This window comes from Hyaena hyaena, unplaced genomic scaffold, assembly GCF_003009895.1.
Source record: "Hyaena hyaena isolate Hyena2069 unplaced genomic scaffold, ASM300989v1 scaffold_320, whole genome shotgun sequence".
In the NCBI taxonomy this organism is placed as follows: domain Eukaryota; kingdom Metazoa; phylum Chordata; class Mammalia; order Carnivora; family Hyaenidae; genus Hyaena; species Hyaena hyaena.
Window position 1 is genome coordinate 1372708 of NW_024080952.1, and position 18970 is coordinate 1391677.

General features: G+C 41.9%; 1 protein-coding gene across 5 annotated transcripts in view; it reads right to left on the reverse strand.

Moving 5' to 3' along the window:
• Positions 1–16503: 16503 nt before the first annotated feature.
• The window catches only part of EOGT (EGF domain specific O-linked N-acetylglucosamine transferase), a 44289-nt gene continuing 41822 nt past the window's right edge, over positions 16504–18970 (reverse strand). For all 5 annotated transcript variants that reach the window (XM_039248864.1, XM_039248862.1, XM_039248863.1 and 2 more), the window contains one exon: positions 16504–18636. In XM_039248864.1, coding sequence (XP_039104795.1) covers positions 18490–18636 — 147 coding nt within the window. In that variant the 3' untranslated portion in view covers positions 16504–18489. The remainder of the gene's footprint in view (positions 18637–18970) is intronic.

Sequence of the window (18970 nt, forward strand, 5' to 3'; positions counted from 1 at the left end):
GTAATGTGACAAATGTTTAAAAGCTAGTCATCTGTAGCTAGCACCAAGCCATCCAAGGCACTCAGTACCTGCTGTGTATCAATTTGAATCCAATTCTACTCCTTGTTCTCAACCATAATGAATCTGCTCAATTTCTTTAAGTAAATAAAGCCCTTTTTAGAGCAACACATGGTGAAAGAAGAGGTAAAAATGAACTTCCATCCTTTTACAAAGAATCAAAATACTCAGTAAGCAGGGAGAACTGATAAAAAGCTTCCCAATCAGTTTCCGAAGAGTCAAAGTAATTCTGACTGATCTAATGCAACTTAAAATTGTATGTACGTTAATTAACATTGTATATTTAACACTGTTTTAGAACATTTGTAATATCAATTTAAAACTTTTTGTTTTTTTTATATTTATTTATTTAAGTAATCTCTACACCCAACATGAGGCTCAAACTCATGACCCTGAGATTAAGAGTTACATGCTCCTTCAACTAAGCCAGCCAGGCACCCATAAAACCTTTTTTTTTTTTACAATAAAATTATATTAAACTGTATTTGTAGAGTGCTTTACAATTCTATTCAAATTCATCTGTATTTGGAGAGTGCTTTATAATTTGTGGAATGAATTCATATATGTTATCTCTCTTGAGTCCTAAAATAACTCTAAGAAGAAAGAATAGTAGATACTATCTTCCTCAATTTTCAGATGAAAATATAGGCTTTGGTCCAACATATAGGCCTCTGACTTAAGAGAACATTCAACTGATGACACCGTGTTTTACAAAGTTCTATTAGGAGGGAATGTGGTAGAGACAACTGTTTCAATTCCTTAGTGCTGAATAAACAACCCCAAATCCCAGCAATTTAAAACAGCAAATATTTCATTGTATCTCACAATTCAGTGGGACAGGAATTCAGGCAGAGCTCAGCTGAGCAATTCTGCTTCGCATTAATCTGAGTGGGACCACAAGAATCACTTTGTGGTATTCAGCAGGTAGCTGGTTTGGAGGGTCCAGAACTGCTTTACTCACATGCCTTGGTGGGGGCCAGCTGGAAGACTTGGCTCAGCCAGGTCCCTCCTTTTCCCTTTGCTGTCTCAGGGCCTCTCCCAGTGGTTTTTCCAGCAGGATAGTAAAACTTCCTACATGGTGTCCAAGAGCACATATTCTGAAAGACAGGAACTGGAAGCTGCCGATCTTTCAGTGTGTGGGCCCAGACACTGGCACAGGGTTACATCCACCATAATTAATTGTTCAAAGTGGTCACAGAGACCACCCAGCCATAAGACATGAGGGGAGTGGATGGGACCAATAGATCCCATCTCTAGAAGGGAAGACTGTCAAAAAGTCTGTGGCCATCTTTAATCCACCATAAGATCTTGAGACTCTCTTCCAACTTAAATGTTTACAGATGGCCTGATGACTCTGACACTGTCCCTGATAGGAGGAGCTACTCTCCTCAAAGAAACTAATTTTACCTGGTAAAACTTCTAATCCTAGAGGGCTGATGTAAGCAGGGCTGATCACCGTGTGTTCACCTGTAGTGTCCACTGATTGCCTACTGTCTAATCTTATCCATTCCAGTGGTGTCAGCCATCATTTCTATGCCACTGGCATCTACTTTCCTAGGTCCCCAGACTCCTGCATCTACCAGGTACCTCCACATGGATATCTGTCTCTTAGTCACCTCAGATGCAACACAAAATGAAACTCACCACCTTTACTCTAAAGCCTGCCTCTCTCTCTCTCCTTCCCTTTGCTGTGATACAGCCATGTACCTTTTGTTCCATCTCTGTACCCTGAGCATCATCCTTGACTTCTCCTTCACACTCACACTCTGCATTAAATTGATAATCATGGCCTAGAGATGCTAACTTCTACTATCCATCCTCACTGCCCACCATCCTCAGTCAGGCGTCTTCTACACTCTTCTACTTCCTCTGCCTCCTGTCCTGCTTCCCTCTAATCCAGAGTGACCTTTCTAAAGGTCCAGATATGATTATGTCACTTCCCATTGTAGCTGGGAGACACACTGTTGAGAATAAAATCCAAATTCTTTGATGTGATTTACAAATTTTGTTGTTGTATGATTTGATCTGAAGATACAGATGCCCTCCTGCCACATATTTCTTGCTCTGGCATTGCCACTATAAAATTTTCATATTATCCCTTCTTTTCAGTCATGGCATCTGAAGTCTCTGTTAACTGCAAATAGATACTGAGAGGAGTAGCCACAATTAACACTTTATCAGCCATGAACTCCTTTACTGGGGTTCATTCATCGAAGTGTCTCTGCTATTTGATCTAATGGGGATGGGTCAGAGGATAGATATGTTTTGAGGAAAAAAGAAAAAAGCAAGGGTTGTCTAGTCCGGTGCCTGAAGCTATATCTGATTCACCACAATGAAAATACTTCACTGATTTCATAAAATATTCAAGTATCTGGAGATATTCTGTACTGTCAATTATCCTATATGCCACTTTTATTAGATAAAAACTTAGATAGTGACTGATATTAATAGAAAGAAAGAAAGAAGAAAGAAAAAAGAAAGGAAGAAAGAAAGGAGAAAGAAAGGATGAAAGAAAGAATTCCAATGAATGGAATGGTGGAAAAAGCCCCTTTAGATCCAAAATTTCAAAATCATTTGGTGAATCCTCTAACTGTCCTGATTTGATAAGGTTCCCATGGCTAGAAACCAATAGAATTCCAAAAAAAAAAAAATATATATATATATATATATATATATATATATATATCCAAGAGATGACTTATATGCATTGGTCACAGATAAATTTGCAGTATCAATGATTTCTGGAAATTAGGGACCCATTAAGCAAGACTCAAACGCTGTTTCCATATTTAGCTCAACTTCTGCATTGTAATAGTGTTTATTACTATGATAGGATTTGACCTTTAAAGAACTTAAACATTTTGAAACTCAAGTTCTCTGTCTCCTTCTTGTCCATCTCCCAATGATATTCTGCTTCTCCAAGTTCCTATCCTATTGGCAAGAAATGGAACATAGACAAGCGGCCAGCATTAAAACACTCACAGCCCCACCCTCCTTGATGCCTGGGCTCCTGGCGACTTCTGCTAATGCTCCTTCTCCAAATACCTCTGCTTTTCTCATTTATTTCTGACACATCTGTCACATTTCCCATCTTCTTGTTCCCCAGCAGCTTCTTAAGCCCCTACATCTTATCACTTAGCTTTCCAATGCTGCCATATGCCATTCTCCTATAAAATCTGAATTTCAGTGATGATAATGGAAATGATGATTAATTAACATTTTTTGGCATCACTTTGATGTTATCTTGAATCATCTCCTCTCATCCTCACCATACCACTATGATACTTAAGTATTGTTAGTATCTCTTTTACAGAGCGGGAAACTGAGGCTCCGAGAAGTCAAGTAATTTTGCTAAGGTCATACACTTAACTGATACTTTACAAAGGTATTTTAATAATGCTGAAGCAAAAATTTAACTTGATTAGGACCAATCATTCAAAATCATCTTTTTAGACAGTAAAATATTTATGAGTAAAATGATATGTCAAAGATTTGCTTCAAGATAATCTAATGCAGGAGGGGGTGGAGTTTGGATGAAAAAAGAGTCTCCACGAATTGATGACTTTAATAAATAGACGATGGGTACATAGGTGTTTATGGTGCTGCTCATTCTATTTTTGGGTATATTTGAAACTTACCAAATAAAAAGGTGGATTTTTTTAAATGTCATCTTTTTCAGACTATTACGAATAGCCCAAGCCTACTGATCACTATAGTCTTTTGGTACTTACAGATAATTTCAAAATGGGCCACTATACATCCGGGCTTATAAACACCTAATGTGGGGATATGGGCCAAACACTCCAGCTTTAGATACAAATGTGTCATCTTTGTCACACGAATTTCTTTTTTTCCCTAAATCTCTGGAATATGCATTGCATACTTGTCTTAATGGAAGAAACAATTACCCGGGCACTGTGTCCAACTGCATAGTGTTATCTTTTAATTAACCCGTGTAGCCCTTTTTACTTAACCTAGTTTGAAAACTGACAGTCACTTGAGCTGTCTAAATAATGTTCACTGCTGCTCCTGTATTGGGTCTTTTCAAGCAAAACAATAGTTCCCTGTGTACCATCCGGCTCTGCAGACCTGGTGATAATTTCTATTCTGCTACGGTCCTTGTCACAGTCGTCCGTACGGCAACCGGTCTTGCTAACCTGACTGCTTAGAATTGTTTCAATATATGAAACACAGACTAACCCAATATGTCGTCTTTTCTCAGTGTTTCTGTGTACAAGGTATTCTGAACTCTACCTTGGGGGGCCTGCGTGGCTCAGTCACGATCTCCCAGTTCATGAGTTTGAGCCCCACATCAGTCTTTGTGCTGACAGCTTGGAGCCTGCTTGGGAATCTGTCTCCCAATCTCTGTCTCCCAAGCTCCTCCCCTGCTTGCTCTCTCTCTCTATCTCAAAATAAATAAAAATAAATTTTTAAAAAGTTTTAAAAAATAAAACTCTTCCACCAACTTACAATGTCCAACGTTGTGAGTATGTGAGGCAGCTGGATTCTTGCTTATGTGCCCAAGGGTTGGATGAAAAGTACCATATTTTGGGGTAGAAATTTATCAGTATGAAATCAATTCTCTACACATGTTCATGCCCTGGGACCCAGCAGTGCCATATGGAGGAATTTATGCTAAGGAAGCAACTGGACAGACGCACAAAGATGTATTGTGTAAGGATATTCGAGGCATGGCATGATTTCCTTAATAATAAGTAGTTGGAAAAAGCTTAACAGTTCAGCAATATGAGATTGGCTTGATGAAATTACCTGCAAACATCACAAATGTGGATGTAAATATTTTTAGAGTAAATGAGGTACCATTAAATCCTGTTAGCAAATAGCAGGTTAACCAGAAATATGCAGAGTAGGAATATATATAAAGTCTAGCGTGAAAAACGTTTTACCTATATACCTATGCACATGTGTGTCAAATCTGTATGTATGTGTTTGAAGGAGTGTTGGGGATATTCACAACCACATCTGCCTTGATAAATATTAAGGTTTCCTTCTAATGATTTCTTTTCACTTCTCTATCTTCAGGTATTCCTACAGTAAATGTAGTACCTAGATAAGAAATTTTAGAAGAAACAAAAATAACAGACAAAACCTATTCTGTCTAAACGTGTTTCAAGTGTTGAGATAAAAGGAAAATGAAAAAAGAAAACTTGAAGAAGATGTAAAAAACCTTTTGGGAGCATCATTTCAATAGAGAAAAGCCTTTCGGTATTAATTATTGAACAGAAATGATGGAAAAGATAACAGGTAAAGGAGTAGAGAAGAGGTCAGAGTCAGTCTGCACTTGGTAACAATATCCCAACTTGAGGCTAGGAGTTCTGAGGCGTGGGCCCCCAAACCAGTGAAATTCTGTAGCACATGTTCCCTCCCTGTTTTGGAGCACCAGAGCTTTTTGAAATTCCTGTATTGTGCCAGGCATTATTCTCCGAACCTTACAGCAGCCCCTGAGGGTAGGTCTTCCTACCTGTTCGATGCTTTGCCCAAAGTCAGAGCTAGATCCTTGAGCTGAGGTTATGAGCCCAGATGTGCCCTTTACTATGAAGACTTTCTATTACAAAGAGAAGACAGCCCCGCGAAAACTAAGAGAGAAGCACTCTCACTGTTTTGTTAGTGGCTAGGATAGGACCTTGGTAATGCCTGGGTAGAATTCTCTGAAGAGAAATGGGGTCAGGCTGAGTTGGACAGGCAGCAATGAGAGGACTCTTTTAGGAACCAGAAGTGAGCCTTTGTGACTGTAAATTATTCAGGCTAGATGTTTACAATGAGCAGCATACCTTCAGGCCAATATTAACTTCCGTTCCTATTACTATCAGATTAATTGCATTGTGTTGCTTTTTCTAAATACGCTACTACGAATCAGGAGACCTAGAATTCAGCAGTTAGTCATTAAAGTAGCAGTGAATCTGCAACTTTTTTCTGATGCTCATCTATAAAATAATGCAAAAATCCAGGATTGGGGTTTTTTTTTTTTTGGTATGATAAACAGAGCATTAATAATAAGTAACCGGGATATTGTTTCTAAGTTGGAAAACGTCTAAAAAGTGAAAAATTCTTCAGACAACGAAAGAAATCAGGGCAAACAGACAACTGAGGATTGAACAAACAAGGGTAAATTTGCATTTTTAATAATGCATCCATAGAATACATAAAAACTACAGTTGCAAATACTTCCATGTCAAGGATAAACAAACTATAAAATATATAAGTACTGTGTATGTCAGGATGTTCATGTGCAAAGAAGAGACAGAGTTACAGGGGATTTAATATTATCTCACAAATTGCAAATAATGAAGTACTAACAATCATATTTCCTAGGTACTTCAGAGACTATATAAAATATGCATATATATAACAATCTTCATTTTTTATTGTTCCCCATGATCTCATGCCTTTACACCCAGCTAGTATCAAGTACTGCTTTACAGCTGATCAATAAAACACAGTTTACATCAAATGACCAGAGAGTTGTCAATTTTTAAAAATCCCAGCCTCTCTTGTGAATTGCTAACTTCAAAGACATGCATTAAGATTATTAAGCAAGTAATGATTGATTTATTACATAACATTAAGAAATGTTTTCTTTGAAGCACAAATTAAAAAGGTCACGGATGCCCAGATTTTTCTTCAGGTTGATAGTTAAAATGCAGAATAGATCATATCGCTGGCCATGAAGGACGCATGAAGGGGATTTGAAGTAACTCTCCTTTCCAGGCAATATTTTAATGAAATGCGTCATATTCTGCGGCAGATTAATGAGGCTGTTCTCTATTTTCAAACAATGGGTAGACAATTAAGACCCAATCCTAGGAACAAATTGGTGTCGCTGTTATCTTGTGATGGTATTTAAAGCGACCATTGCTGTAGCAACAGGGCATTATTTAACAGAATGGAAAATAACCATTTACATCCAGCAATTTGGTGGAGATATTCAAGAGGGAAAAAAATGTATGTGGCAGCTGCTGTTCCTAGAAATAAAGCTGACATTTTAGGATGAAAGCAATTTGACCAGCTCAAACCTAAACATGCTTTGTGCCATGTTCAGAAGTCACACAGAATGCTGCCAGCACGCTAAACACTCTCCATAAAGCCAGCGAGCTGTGCAATTTCTCACCCTGCTTTCAAAATGCTCAGAGAAGAGATGGGTACAGATCTTTGAAGAGGACGGACTTCAGAATGAACAGAATTAATTAGCCACAGGAGTATAAGAAAAACCGTACACCAAGTGTGGGAAAAGTAATCTACATATGGAGATTTACTGGGAAAAACTGATCTTCCAGCCGGACTTAAAGTCCAGCCCCAGTCCCCTCCCAACACCTGTGTGTCCTCAATAATCAGTAGCGATATTGGTCGGCAAGTTTGCACACAATACAAACAGAGTAATAGAGCATCTATTTTTCCAGTGCGTTGTTACAGAAAATGAGGATGAAATTTCGGTGTCATTCCACAGGTGGCCAATGAGACTAAAGTATTTTTCCTGCCTGAAGAGTCACACAAAGTCAGGGAGCTTTTCTTATACTTTCGTGAATGGTAATTCTATGTTTACCGCAGTATCTTCCCTGAGGAACATTCTTTTTAATCCTACTTCTTAAAGCTCTGGTCTTTCCTTCCCAGGTCACAAAGTTATTTTGCTTGCTATTTTAGATAACTTCTATAATTTAGCCCTGCCTCCCTTCCCCCCAAGAAGTCTATATGGCCAAATTGATGGGCTGAAATGATAGGTTTAAAGAGTAATTCATTATACTATCAAGATCTTGGCATGCCCATTGCTGGAAAGACTATTTTGAGCTGTCAGTTCTAAAGCACATATTTTTTCATTGACTGGCATGCCAAGGGCTTGATGGAATAATGAATTGTTCCCACTGACATCACCATCTCACACAACCCTGGGCTCTGCAGCTTTCTGCTGGGTGATGAATAACGCTGCAGCTCTTTCCCTCGTGTAGAAAACTAGGAGGGTGAGGTCAAGTACATGGACTTGCCGAAAAAGGGGGTGGGGCTTAAGAATGGGGTGAGGGTCCGGGGTACCATAAAGGTCAGCCACAACTGTGGTTCATGCCATACACTTCAGAACTACCAATACACATGAGTTCACATTTTGACATGATTGCCACAAAACACCACCCTCCAACTATTCTGCTTTCTCACTTGGGAAGGGTTTTGTTTTTTCCCCCTGTGACTTAGAAGCTATTTGTGGCTACCGCATTCCACTCAGAAACTCAACTCCTCTGACTCAGAGACAAGAAAGGCAAAAGGAATGTGCTTCACTCATATGTGGAATCTAAAAAAAAACCCCAAAAAACAAAAAACAAACAAAAAGCAGAAACAGGTCCGTAAATACAGAGAACAAACTACTCACGGTTGCCAGAGAGGAAGGAGATCGGGGGATGGGCAAAATGGGTGAGGGGGAGAAGGAGGCCCAGGCTTCCAGTCATGGAAGGAAAAAGTCACAAGGATAAAGGGCACGGCAGAGGGAATACAGTCAGTGATGCTGTAATAGGATACGATGACAGATGGTGGCGACACCTGTGGTGAGCGGAGTATAATGTATAGAGAAGTTGAATCACTATGTTGTACACCTGCAACTAATCATGTGCCAACTATATTAAAAAAAAAAAAAGTAAAGTAAAGGAAGGCTCTCAGGTAAAAGGCACAGAGGCATTGTCCCTAGCATGGGTCATATACATACTCTCAAGTTCACTCTGCTTGTAAGGCACCCTCATCCACCACGGCATCTCTAGGATAGCCCAAATTTGCCCAGGACACTTGCCAGGGGCTGCTGAGGGCCTGATTCACCAAAAGCTGAATGCTGACTGGAGGTCACCATCCAGAGCAGCCCGGAAGCATCAGGCATGTCCCACCTGCATAAAGAACTTATTTCCCTCGATTTCAAAGGCAGCCTTGGCCCTTCATTGGGACAAATCTCTGGCTTCCAATCAGTGGTCTCCTCTGCCACCTGCCCTGAGCAAAAAGCATTAACAGTAACACCCACTTCAGGTGCGTCCCTCCTCCTCTCCTGAACAGCAATCTACTGTATTTATTTTATCCAATCCACAACTCACCCCACCCTCAAAAACTAGCTTTGGTCTCCCCCTCCTGGTAGTCATGTGCCTATTAACATGAAAAACTCTGAGCCTTACGTCTCTGCCCCCCAACACATTAGCAAGTGAATGATCCTCACCCCCTTTAGGACAAAGACTGGGAGCTCTTTGTAAAAAAAAAAAAAAACCAAACCTGAGGCTGAGACCTTCCTATCAGAGCCACTGAGCGGCTTCCTTACATAACTGAACTGTGGGTTTACATAAGTGCACGTATTTGCATATTTGCACACACCGTTTGCCGTTTCAGAGCGGACTTACCGAGCACAGCAACAATATGGCGTCCAAACCCCTCACTTCCCAGCTGGGCGCACGGCGGCCAGGGCCAGGCAGGTGGGCACAGGCGCCTCTCTGAGCGGTGAGGTTGTCAGGTGAGGCTCACAAACCCACTCAGTAGGAAGCCAAGTTCAAGTCCCACAGCCCTGGGGCCTCTGCCACACTGGGTACATGTTTTGCCACCTGGATGCCCACTGGCCTTCTCCCCCAGATTATCCCCCTGGGGGCAGCATTCCAGGCAGACCTCAGTGGCCGCCATCCTGGGGCGTTTCAGATGCAAGTTGTCACTACCCAAAGGTTTCTCTGGTGCTCCGGACACCTGTCTGTATCTGCTTCCTCTTCACCTGCCTCCTCCTCATCCTCCTCATCTCCCTGCTCCTCTCCCTCTTCGTTGAGGCCTCACCTTGTGCAGACACCATGTTAGCTTACATTCCCTGGGAGTGCCCTTCCCTCACTCCCTTCCCCTTCCATCTGGACCATCACCCTTGGTTACAGCACACTCCTGCCCTTCGGGGCACTGACCTTTGTGTAACTTAACACCCTTACCTGATTCATGTCAGTCTCCCCTATTCCCTCACCGTTGCTTGCCCAGCAGAGTGCCTTACCTGTAGAATGACCTCACAGCAACTGTGAGGTTGGCTCTCAACCTCAGTAGCCCCCACTTACAGATGAGAAAACTGAGGCTCTGTGAATTTAAGTGGCTTGCCTAGGTCACCCAGGCAGTAAGTGGCTGTAGCGCAGGGTATGTCTATAAGTTTCACTATTTACAGTCTGTCATCATGTTTCTTTTTTTTAACGCTTATTCATTTTTGAAAGACAGAGAGAGAAAGAGTACCAGCAGAGGAGGGGCAGAGAGGGAGACACAGGTCCGAAGCAGGCTCCAGGCTCTGAGCTGTCAGCACAGAGCCCCACACGGGGCTCAAACTCCCGAGCCATGAGATCATGACCTGAGCTGATCATGGATGCTTAACTGACTGAGCTACCCAGGTGCCCCTCCCCCTTTTTTAAATGTTTGTTTATTTTGGGAGAGAAAGAGTGCATGCATGTGTGTGGGAGGGGCAGAGAGAGAGGGAGAGAGGGAAAATCCCAAGCAGGAATGTAGGGCTCAATCTCAAGAACCGTGACATCATGACCTGAGCTGAAACCAAGAGTTGGACGCTGAAACGACTGAGCCCCCCAGGCGCCCCGTCATCACGGTTCTGTAAAGCCCTCCAATTTTTGTGAGACCTCACATACCCACACTTGCCAAATGTCATTACCCTACAGAAGACCTTCCGTGGGTCTCAGGATGTCTCAGTGGGCAAAGCAGACGTTATCCACAGGCTACCATGAGTTCTCTTCCAAGAGACGGTCACGGCCATGGCCCAACTCTGCGTAAATCCACAATCTGCTATAATGTCTGACCACCATGCTGAGCCCTTGGAACAGGATGCTGTACACTAGTCCCCAAGCAGTCAGGACTTCTGCGCAGGATTCCTGGCAGATGCTAGCGATTCACTTTCCACGAGAAAGCAGACTTTTGAATGCTAATACTGAGAGGAGGAGGAGGAGGAAGGAGAAGAAGAAAAATGACAAGAGTGGTACCCGTCACTCCCAGCTGTTGGCCTTTCCACCAGTGTACAGGCAGAGCTATGAAAGGACAGGCACCCTTTTCTGCGAATTACTTTTATTCCCTTGTCGTCCAGATTTATCACCGGCACCAAGTAGCCGCCATCATAAAACTCATCTTTTCAATAGACGGTTGTTTGAATTGCAAAAACCAGACTATCCAGGAACATATAATCGAGCACAAAGTAAAATGACAGTATGACAAAGCGATTTCCGAAAGGCGATTTATTTGCATAGACCTACCTGACAGGCTGAACCAAGGGTCCATCTCCACCTGCGCTCAGGTTTGGTGAAGGTGCCCTGAGACGCTCCATCATCACCCCTTGCTTTTAATTTCACAGAAAAGCAGATGCGGTGACGCCCGTGTAAACCAGAGGAGGAAAACCTCCTGGTCCCATTTCCACAGGGTGAACTATAAACAGTTCTAAAAGCAACTTGTGTAAATTCTCTCCCTGACGTTGCTGAATATCCCTGGCATTTTTGAAAAATGGTATGTAAACAAAGATGTTTCTCTAGAGGATTTACATTTTTCTATCAGCGTAGAATGACTCTTACTGGGAGTCAGGGCTTTGTTGCTTTCCTCCCCATTTTCCGCCTGCCTCGAGAGTTGGAAGGGTTGCTGTGTGCACGTTTCCGTAGTTTTTTCCTTTTTCCACCTCCTGCTACGGCCTCTGGAGCTGGCTTTCAGACGTTAATGCTGGCCTCTCCCCATCTCTCCGTAGTAGGTCAGTTCAATATGCTGCTAGTACTAACCTCATCTGACTCGAGTCCTTGCCTCTATTTACTTGCCCAAATCACTTTAGCTACAGGTTTGCTCCTGGGACTCGGTAACACCCACCATTAGCTTCATCTCCTACTTGCTGATTCCTCATCCGATTGCCTCCTATCATACTGGCCCGATTTCTCTGGCACTTTTATTTAATACTCCACCCAGCTTAGAATTCCGCCCAAAGCAGTAGGCACTTCAACAGAATGTGCCCTTGCAATTTACTTCCCAGATTATTTCTGAAAACTACAACTGCTCCTATATTTGTCCTGTTGCTTGAATGCCCTCAACACAAGAAGTGACAATATGTCAGGGCAGCTGGATGCCAGGAAGCTTGGAGTGGGAAGTCTGGGTCCCAGGCCTTTAACTTCTGTTAGCCTCCATCACCAGGGGATAGTGTGGGGAGAACAATACCTGGAGTGCAGGCATGGCTGTATCATGTGGGTTCTTTCGGACCTTCAGCAAGAGATCATCCAATCCGTGACCGAAGGTCCAAGTGGCCTCGTGGGTAACTGAAAAGTGGCTCATAACTGAAAAGCGGCTTTAGCAGCAGCACAGTGACTCAGATCTGGTGTCTTGTACCAGAGAATCAGCACTCTCTTTGCATCTCACATCCAAATGTCCCCTCTGAATGGCTGGGTCATTTGTTGACCCTTTATCTTTCAGGCTCCTGATTGGACAGACTTTTGCTAAGCTATTGATCCCTGGTCCAATCAACTGTGACCAGGTAGTACAATTAATTGATTTAACTCACAAACATGGTGCAACTGACCAAAGCATCCTCATCCCCAAAGCACTGCCTGGTACCCTCCCTCCCGAAGGGCGCTGTGGCCGTAGGAAGCGCCGACAGGTGCCTGGAGAGGGATTCTTCCAATGCTGACCTTCAATTCCTTGAGAAAAAGATCCGGTGGTCAAATAAATCTGAAACAGTGAAATATTACATCTTCCCGCTAAGAGATTCACAACGCGCATTAGTGTATCAAAGGCGTGCAGATGCCCTGAATAAATAATTCTGCTCAACAGGGCTTGCGGCGGCATTTCGTAAGCAAACCATGTTTTCATACAACATCGTCCTGATACCCAGTGCAAGACACTTGGACCAGAGCTGACGTCGTCCTCGTGAAGCGCATCATGCCACTGGCTTTGTGAGTGTCTCCTAAACCAGCGGTCCCCCAACTCCGGTACATCGAAACCACCTGGGGACATTTGACTAAAAACAGTCAGACAACTGTAACCGCTGAGATTCTGATTTACCAGGTCTGAGGAGAGGCCTGAAAATCAGAATACAAATGCTGCCCAGATACTAGAGCTTTAAATAATAATAGTTCTGTAAGTCATAGCACTATCATTGCACTTTATGAACATATCCTTTGTTTTTTTTTAATGTTTTTTATTTATTTCTGAGAGAGAGAGATCGTGTGAGCAGGGGGGGTCAGAGACAGAGGCAGACACAGAATCCAAAGCAGGCTCCAGGCTCTGAGCTAGCCGTCAGCACAGAGCCTGATGCGGGGCTTGAACCCATGAACTGTGAGATTATGACCTGAGCTGAAGTCAGACGCTCAACCGACTGAGCCACCCAGGCTCCCCTAACACATCCTTTGGTGCCAGGGGCTAAACAAGTGTGCCTGCATTTTTAAAACTGTATCCTTAAATCTGCTCTGCCTAATAGACACTACCACCAATTTATAAGTAAGAAAGCTGAAGCCCCATGCAACTGGGCAACAAGCCCACGAACACACAGCATTTGTTGTTGTAAGACTGACAAGGCAGGGTCTTCTGACTTCTGTATCTGAATTCTTTGGTCTACACAACTTGCCTCTTCCAGGAAGCTATCTTTCTGTTACTGGTCGGCTAGCAGTGCCTATGATGGGTGGGCAGTCAACAAACCATTGTGGAATGAACAAAGGCCATGAAGGACCTCCAAGGTCCCTCTCAGCAAAAACATCCCCAAATTCTGCAACTGAAGGTTGTGAAGAATACAGGATCCTAAATGCTCTGGGGACCACATAAGGTCACACCCACATCAAGACTCGACTGTCAACACTCTTTGATTTATGGCTTAAGCACTGGTCTTCCACGTCTAGGCTTCGGTGAACTCCTCTGCTTACAGTCTGGTTCTGCTCAAACTAAGTCATAACAGCAATTGCATATGTGACAACCCATAAAGCCTTTGCATGAAAGGAATTAGCTCCTAATAAGAATTGAAGAGCCAGTGCACAAGCTATAGATCCTAGAATAGAGCTCGCATTCCAAGTAAATTCCTTTGCACATCATTGAGAACTCATTCCACTAAACAGCTTCTGTCACTAGACATCTTTCCAGGGCCAAATGCTTTTCACACAAGTTGATCAGGAGTTATTACACAGGACTCAGGTATTGGCTGCAATGAAGAGATTCCACACTTAAATGTGAAACTGTCCATGAAAACTGACCCACTTTCCCTCAAGTCAGGAATGAAACAAATCAGGGCACCTGGGTGGCTCAGGTGACTTCATGACTTCACCTCAGATCATGATCTCACGATTTGTGGGTTCAAGCCCTGCATCGGGGTCTGTGCTGACAGCTCAGAGCCTGGAGACTGCTTTTGATTCTGTGTCTCCTCTCTCTTCCCCTACCCCACTTATTCTCTGTCCCTGTCTCTGTCTCAAAAGTAAACATTTAAAAAATTAAAAAAAGGAAAAAAAGGAGTGAAACAGAGCCATCCATACGCAGAAGCAAGGGCTTACTCTGGTCTGGGGTGTCTGGAATCTATAAAGGGATGAAAACGCGACGCCTCAGGCCACAAAGAGACCATTTGGAAGGGCTTGACTGCCACCTCGTGGTCAAAGCGTGCATTACCATCCGAAGCGAGGGCCAATGCAGTCTGTGCACTACTCTAAGTCACTTCTGTCATGACAAGAATGCTTATGACATCTTTTGACATGCCCCAATAAGCTAAGGGAGAAGAAACTATTAAAATGTCTGTTAATAGTCCTTGGTTAGGAATAGGTTATTATAAACAACCGGTTTCTCTAAGGCAGTAATACCTAAGCTGATTTTCTTAAACGCGCCTAGTTTTTAAAAAGCATGTATTTTTCAAAGTCTCTCTCCATTGACTGTGTTTCAAAGAATGCTATTTTGTAACTGCAAGAAAGCGCCTAACTCCAGAACCATTTACTCTATTCTCTATTTCCCCAATTAATTGTTCTCTTCTTTCTTTCCTCTCTCCATCCTAACCTTCCTTCCCTCCCTCTTTTCCTATTTTCCTTCCTTCATTACCTGTAAACTTTCTTGTTTAAATTCCTCCATAAAGGAAGCCCAATATCCAATCTGTCTGTTACTTTCTAGCTATGTGGCTTTAAGTGCCTTAACCTTTCTGCTCTCTGTTGAAACATCTAAAGAATGGTTTTTAGGGACACCTGGGTGGCTCAGTCGGTTAAGCATCCGACTTTGGCTCAGGTCATGATCTGACAGTTCGTGGGTTCAAGCCCCATGTCGGCTCTGTGCTGACAGCTCAGAGCCTGGAGCCTGCTTCAGATTCTGTATCTCCCTCTCTCTCTGATTCTCCCCTGCTCAGGCTGTCTCTCTCTCTGTCTCTCAGAAATAAAAAAAAAAAAAAACATTAAAATAAAAAAAGAAAGAATGGTTTTTACATTTTTTAAAACTTGAGGGGGAACCAATGAATAATAAGATGGGGCAGAAAAGACACATGGTCCACATAGCCTTCTGCAATATGAAGCTCACAACATACACATCTCCATCTCAGAGTCTGTTTCCCAGAGAACACACCGTAAGACATCCCTCTGCAGTTATCATCATCGCTAGAGTTACCCTGTTCAAGGTGAGGTCATTACTTTTGTTTGCAACTCAACAACTCCCCTTTCATCAGAAACAAAAAATAAGAGCCTTGCCATGTGCAACCCAGTCCCAAAACCTCTCTGACTTCATCTCTTACTCCTCTGCCCCTCGATCACTCTAGCTGCACTGGCTTCCTTGCTTCTCTTGAAACTTGCCAGGCATGCCCCTGCCTCAGGGCCTTTGCATGTGCTGTTTTGGCTTCCTGGAATGCTCTCTGCAATATCTTCCTGCATTGCTTCCCTGGCACCTACTCCAAATCTTGAGGACTTCCCTGACCCCCCACGTAAGTGTACCAGACTCCACCTCATCCCAAGAAGCTACATTCCTGGCGCCTGCTTTAGTGTCTCCATAGCATATATCAACAACTGGCACACAATATATTTCACTTATTTATATTGTTTACTGCCTGTCTCCTCCACCAGAATGCAAGCTCCATGAGAGCAAGGACATTTTTCTGTTCTTCCCCCAGAACCTAAAATAGTAACTGGTGCACAGTAGTTACTCACTCAGTAAGTGTTGAACAAGCAAAGCGAGTGAAAGAATGGAAGATGATGGATGTGGAACTGGAAGATCTGTGATCTTTAAGGAAGTCCTTTCCCTTCAACATCATCTGATTTTCCTCACGTGAGAAATGAGAATAATTCTTATGTCATTTTTATCAAAGTTATGCAATACAACATTTGTGAAAGCATCGTATAATCAACTGCTAAGTAAAGGCAAGGCATTATTTTTGCTTAAACTGAATTCCCATCAATGAGCTATTTATTTTTATAATCTAGAGCCACCAGATGGCCAAAAAGTAAGTGTGTAGCATTAAGACACAAAAAACCTTGAAAATTGTTGATATTCAAATAAAATATAAAAAGATTTATTTCAAAGCCATAACCAAAATGTACAAACAATGAAATAAATGCATCTCTTTTCAATACTTAATTTTAAAAAGTACTCTTTACATTTAAATTTAAAACCATTTGAAGATCTTTTGCTCCCATATAAAACGTCTGATAAAAGTTAATTCCATAAAGTATCAAATGTACTCGTGTTTATATAAAGGCATTCTCTCTATAAATGCAAAATATTTAAATAGTTGCATTATGAAAACGTCCTCAATTTCTGGAATTCTTGCTGGTGTATAGAATTATATTTCTACACACTTCTTAAAATGAGGTAAGATCAATGCTGACATTTTTTCAGATACTTTTTTCAGATGTTTATACTGCTCTGATGAAAAGTGCAATGCTGCCTTTAAATTTCTTTTCAAGTGAAATCTTTTCCCAGTAGTGACTCTATCCTGCACAAAGCACAGCCACTCCACTCACTTAAACATTCATGTGTTGTAATTCTTTTTACACAATTTAAACATCGAAATCAAAGGTATTAATGCAGTCATTCACTACTTTCTTTACAGAGATTTTAATAAATATCCCTAAAGTCTAGGAGACTGTTCATAATCCTTTAAAGCAGGGGTCAGCAAAGTTGTTGTGTAAAGGTCCATAAAAAAATATTTGGGTTTCTCAAGTTACTATTCTGTTGCATCCTTTTTTTAAATGGAAAAATGTTTTTTAAAAAATCTTCATCCCTGATAATCCTCTACTTTAAAAAATAGATGTCATTCATCTCTAAATTAGATTTCTCAAGTGTTAACAAAATGTAAACTTTGCAGTAAATTAAATCCTTGGTTTCCAACCCCTGAATTGAAAGTTCATAAACAGTAAGAAATTAATCCCAAAGAGTGGGAGTGCATTGCAGATATTCTTTTTAATCAATGGCATTTTTCTTATGGGCTGCTTTTTCATTCTGAGACGGAGAATTCACAGGTGTCTTTACTTTTTTTTGGTCTTCATTTGTGACAGGGAAAAAGTCTCTTGGTGTAGCTAATTTGGAGTCTGCAAACTCAAAGGGGAACACTCCTGGGCGAAAGGAGACAGAAGCCTCATGCAGGTGTATGCAGTCACGAACAGCTGCACAGCGGGAACCATCATGCGATACAGAAACTCAACCTAAATGTTCTCCAGGGCTAAGAGGGAATTAGTGGAAACCAGCTAGCAGGTATCCAAAGCAGTCCTAATGGATGGTCTAATTTGGGTTTATCATATGTAGCTGTTGCATTTGAGGAAAACATGATTTGCATATGAAATATGTGAACATAAATTAATGCAACAGCATGGTTTATTGAGGTTCTTGGTGCATATAACCTGGAGTTCACTAAAAAGGTAGAGCAGAGAATTCTGTGGGAGATAGTCTGGATTCTGAAAGGGTAAAACAGGCCTGGTTAGAACATCGTTTGATCCCTGACATGGAGCAGGCTACCAATAGCCTGATACTGAGAATCACAGCACTGTGTGTGTGTGTGTGTTGTTGTTGTTGTTTTTCTTTCCTACCACAAAGTGTTATGAACAGATTTTGGCAAATAAAAAAAGCTGCTGTGAATTTACTTAAATATATCATAAACACATTGGAAGTCTCTAGAATTATAATCCCATGGTATTATGCAAAAACATTTACAAAGTCTAAAGCCATGAAAGTTGAAAACTTTGGTCTACCAAAGAAACTCAAATACACCAGCGAACCCACGCCTTATTTTTGAACTATAAAAATTAAAGTCTTCAGTGCAAAAATAGTATCTTGATAAATAGCTATGACACAAAAATCACAAGAAACAGTTAAAGACTCTAAAACACATAAGTAATATCCTGAAGGCATGTTTTGGTCCAGAAAAGGTAATTTGGGGTTAGGAGACAACAAGCTGTCTTACTGATTTAACTGTCAGAGTCTGGGAGGTGAAACGTTCAAGTTCAAACAAACAGACTTTTGCCAACAGGCTTGGCGCACTTATAGCTCATCATGTTTTTTCTTAAATGGCCACTTCGGGTGTTGTAATACATGGTCTACAGCCTGAAGGACAAGGTACATGAACTCTTCTACATCAAAAGAGTAGTTGGTGAACTTTGGGTGTTCCCCAAGAGTTGGGTGGTGGCCCTGCAAAAACAAATCCAGTGAGAGACCTGGTGGGAGTCCAATGATATCACTCTGGCCGAGGCAAATATTTCAGTTTATCCTCTACCTCAGAAACTGGCAATTTTTTTTTCAGTACAGAGCCAGATAACATCTTTCCAGCTCTGTGGGCCACACAGTATCTGTTACAATTACTCAACTCTGCCACTGAAATGCACAGGCAGCCAAAGGTGGCACAGAAGCAGAGGGGCGAGACTGGCCCATTAAGCCTTTATTTATAAAAACAGGTGGTGAGCCAGATTTGGCCCGCTGGTCTATAGTTTGCTGATCCCTCCTACGTATGATTTAAAAGATCTCT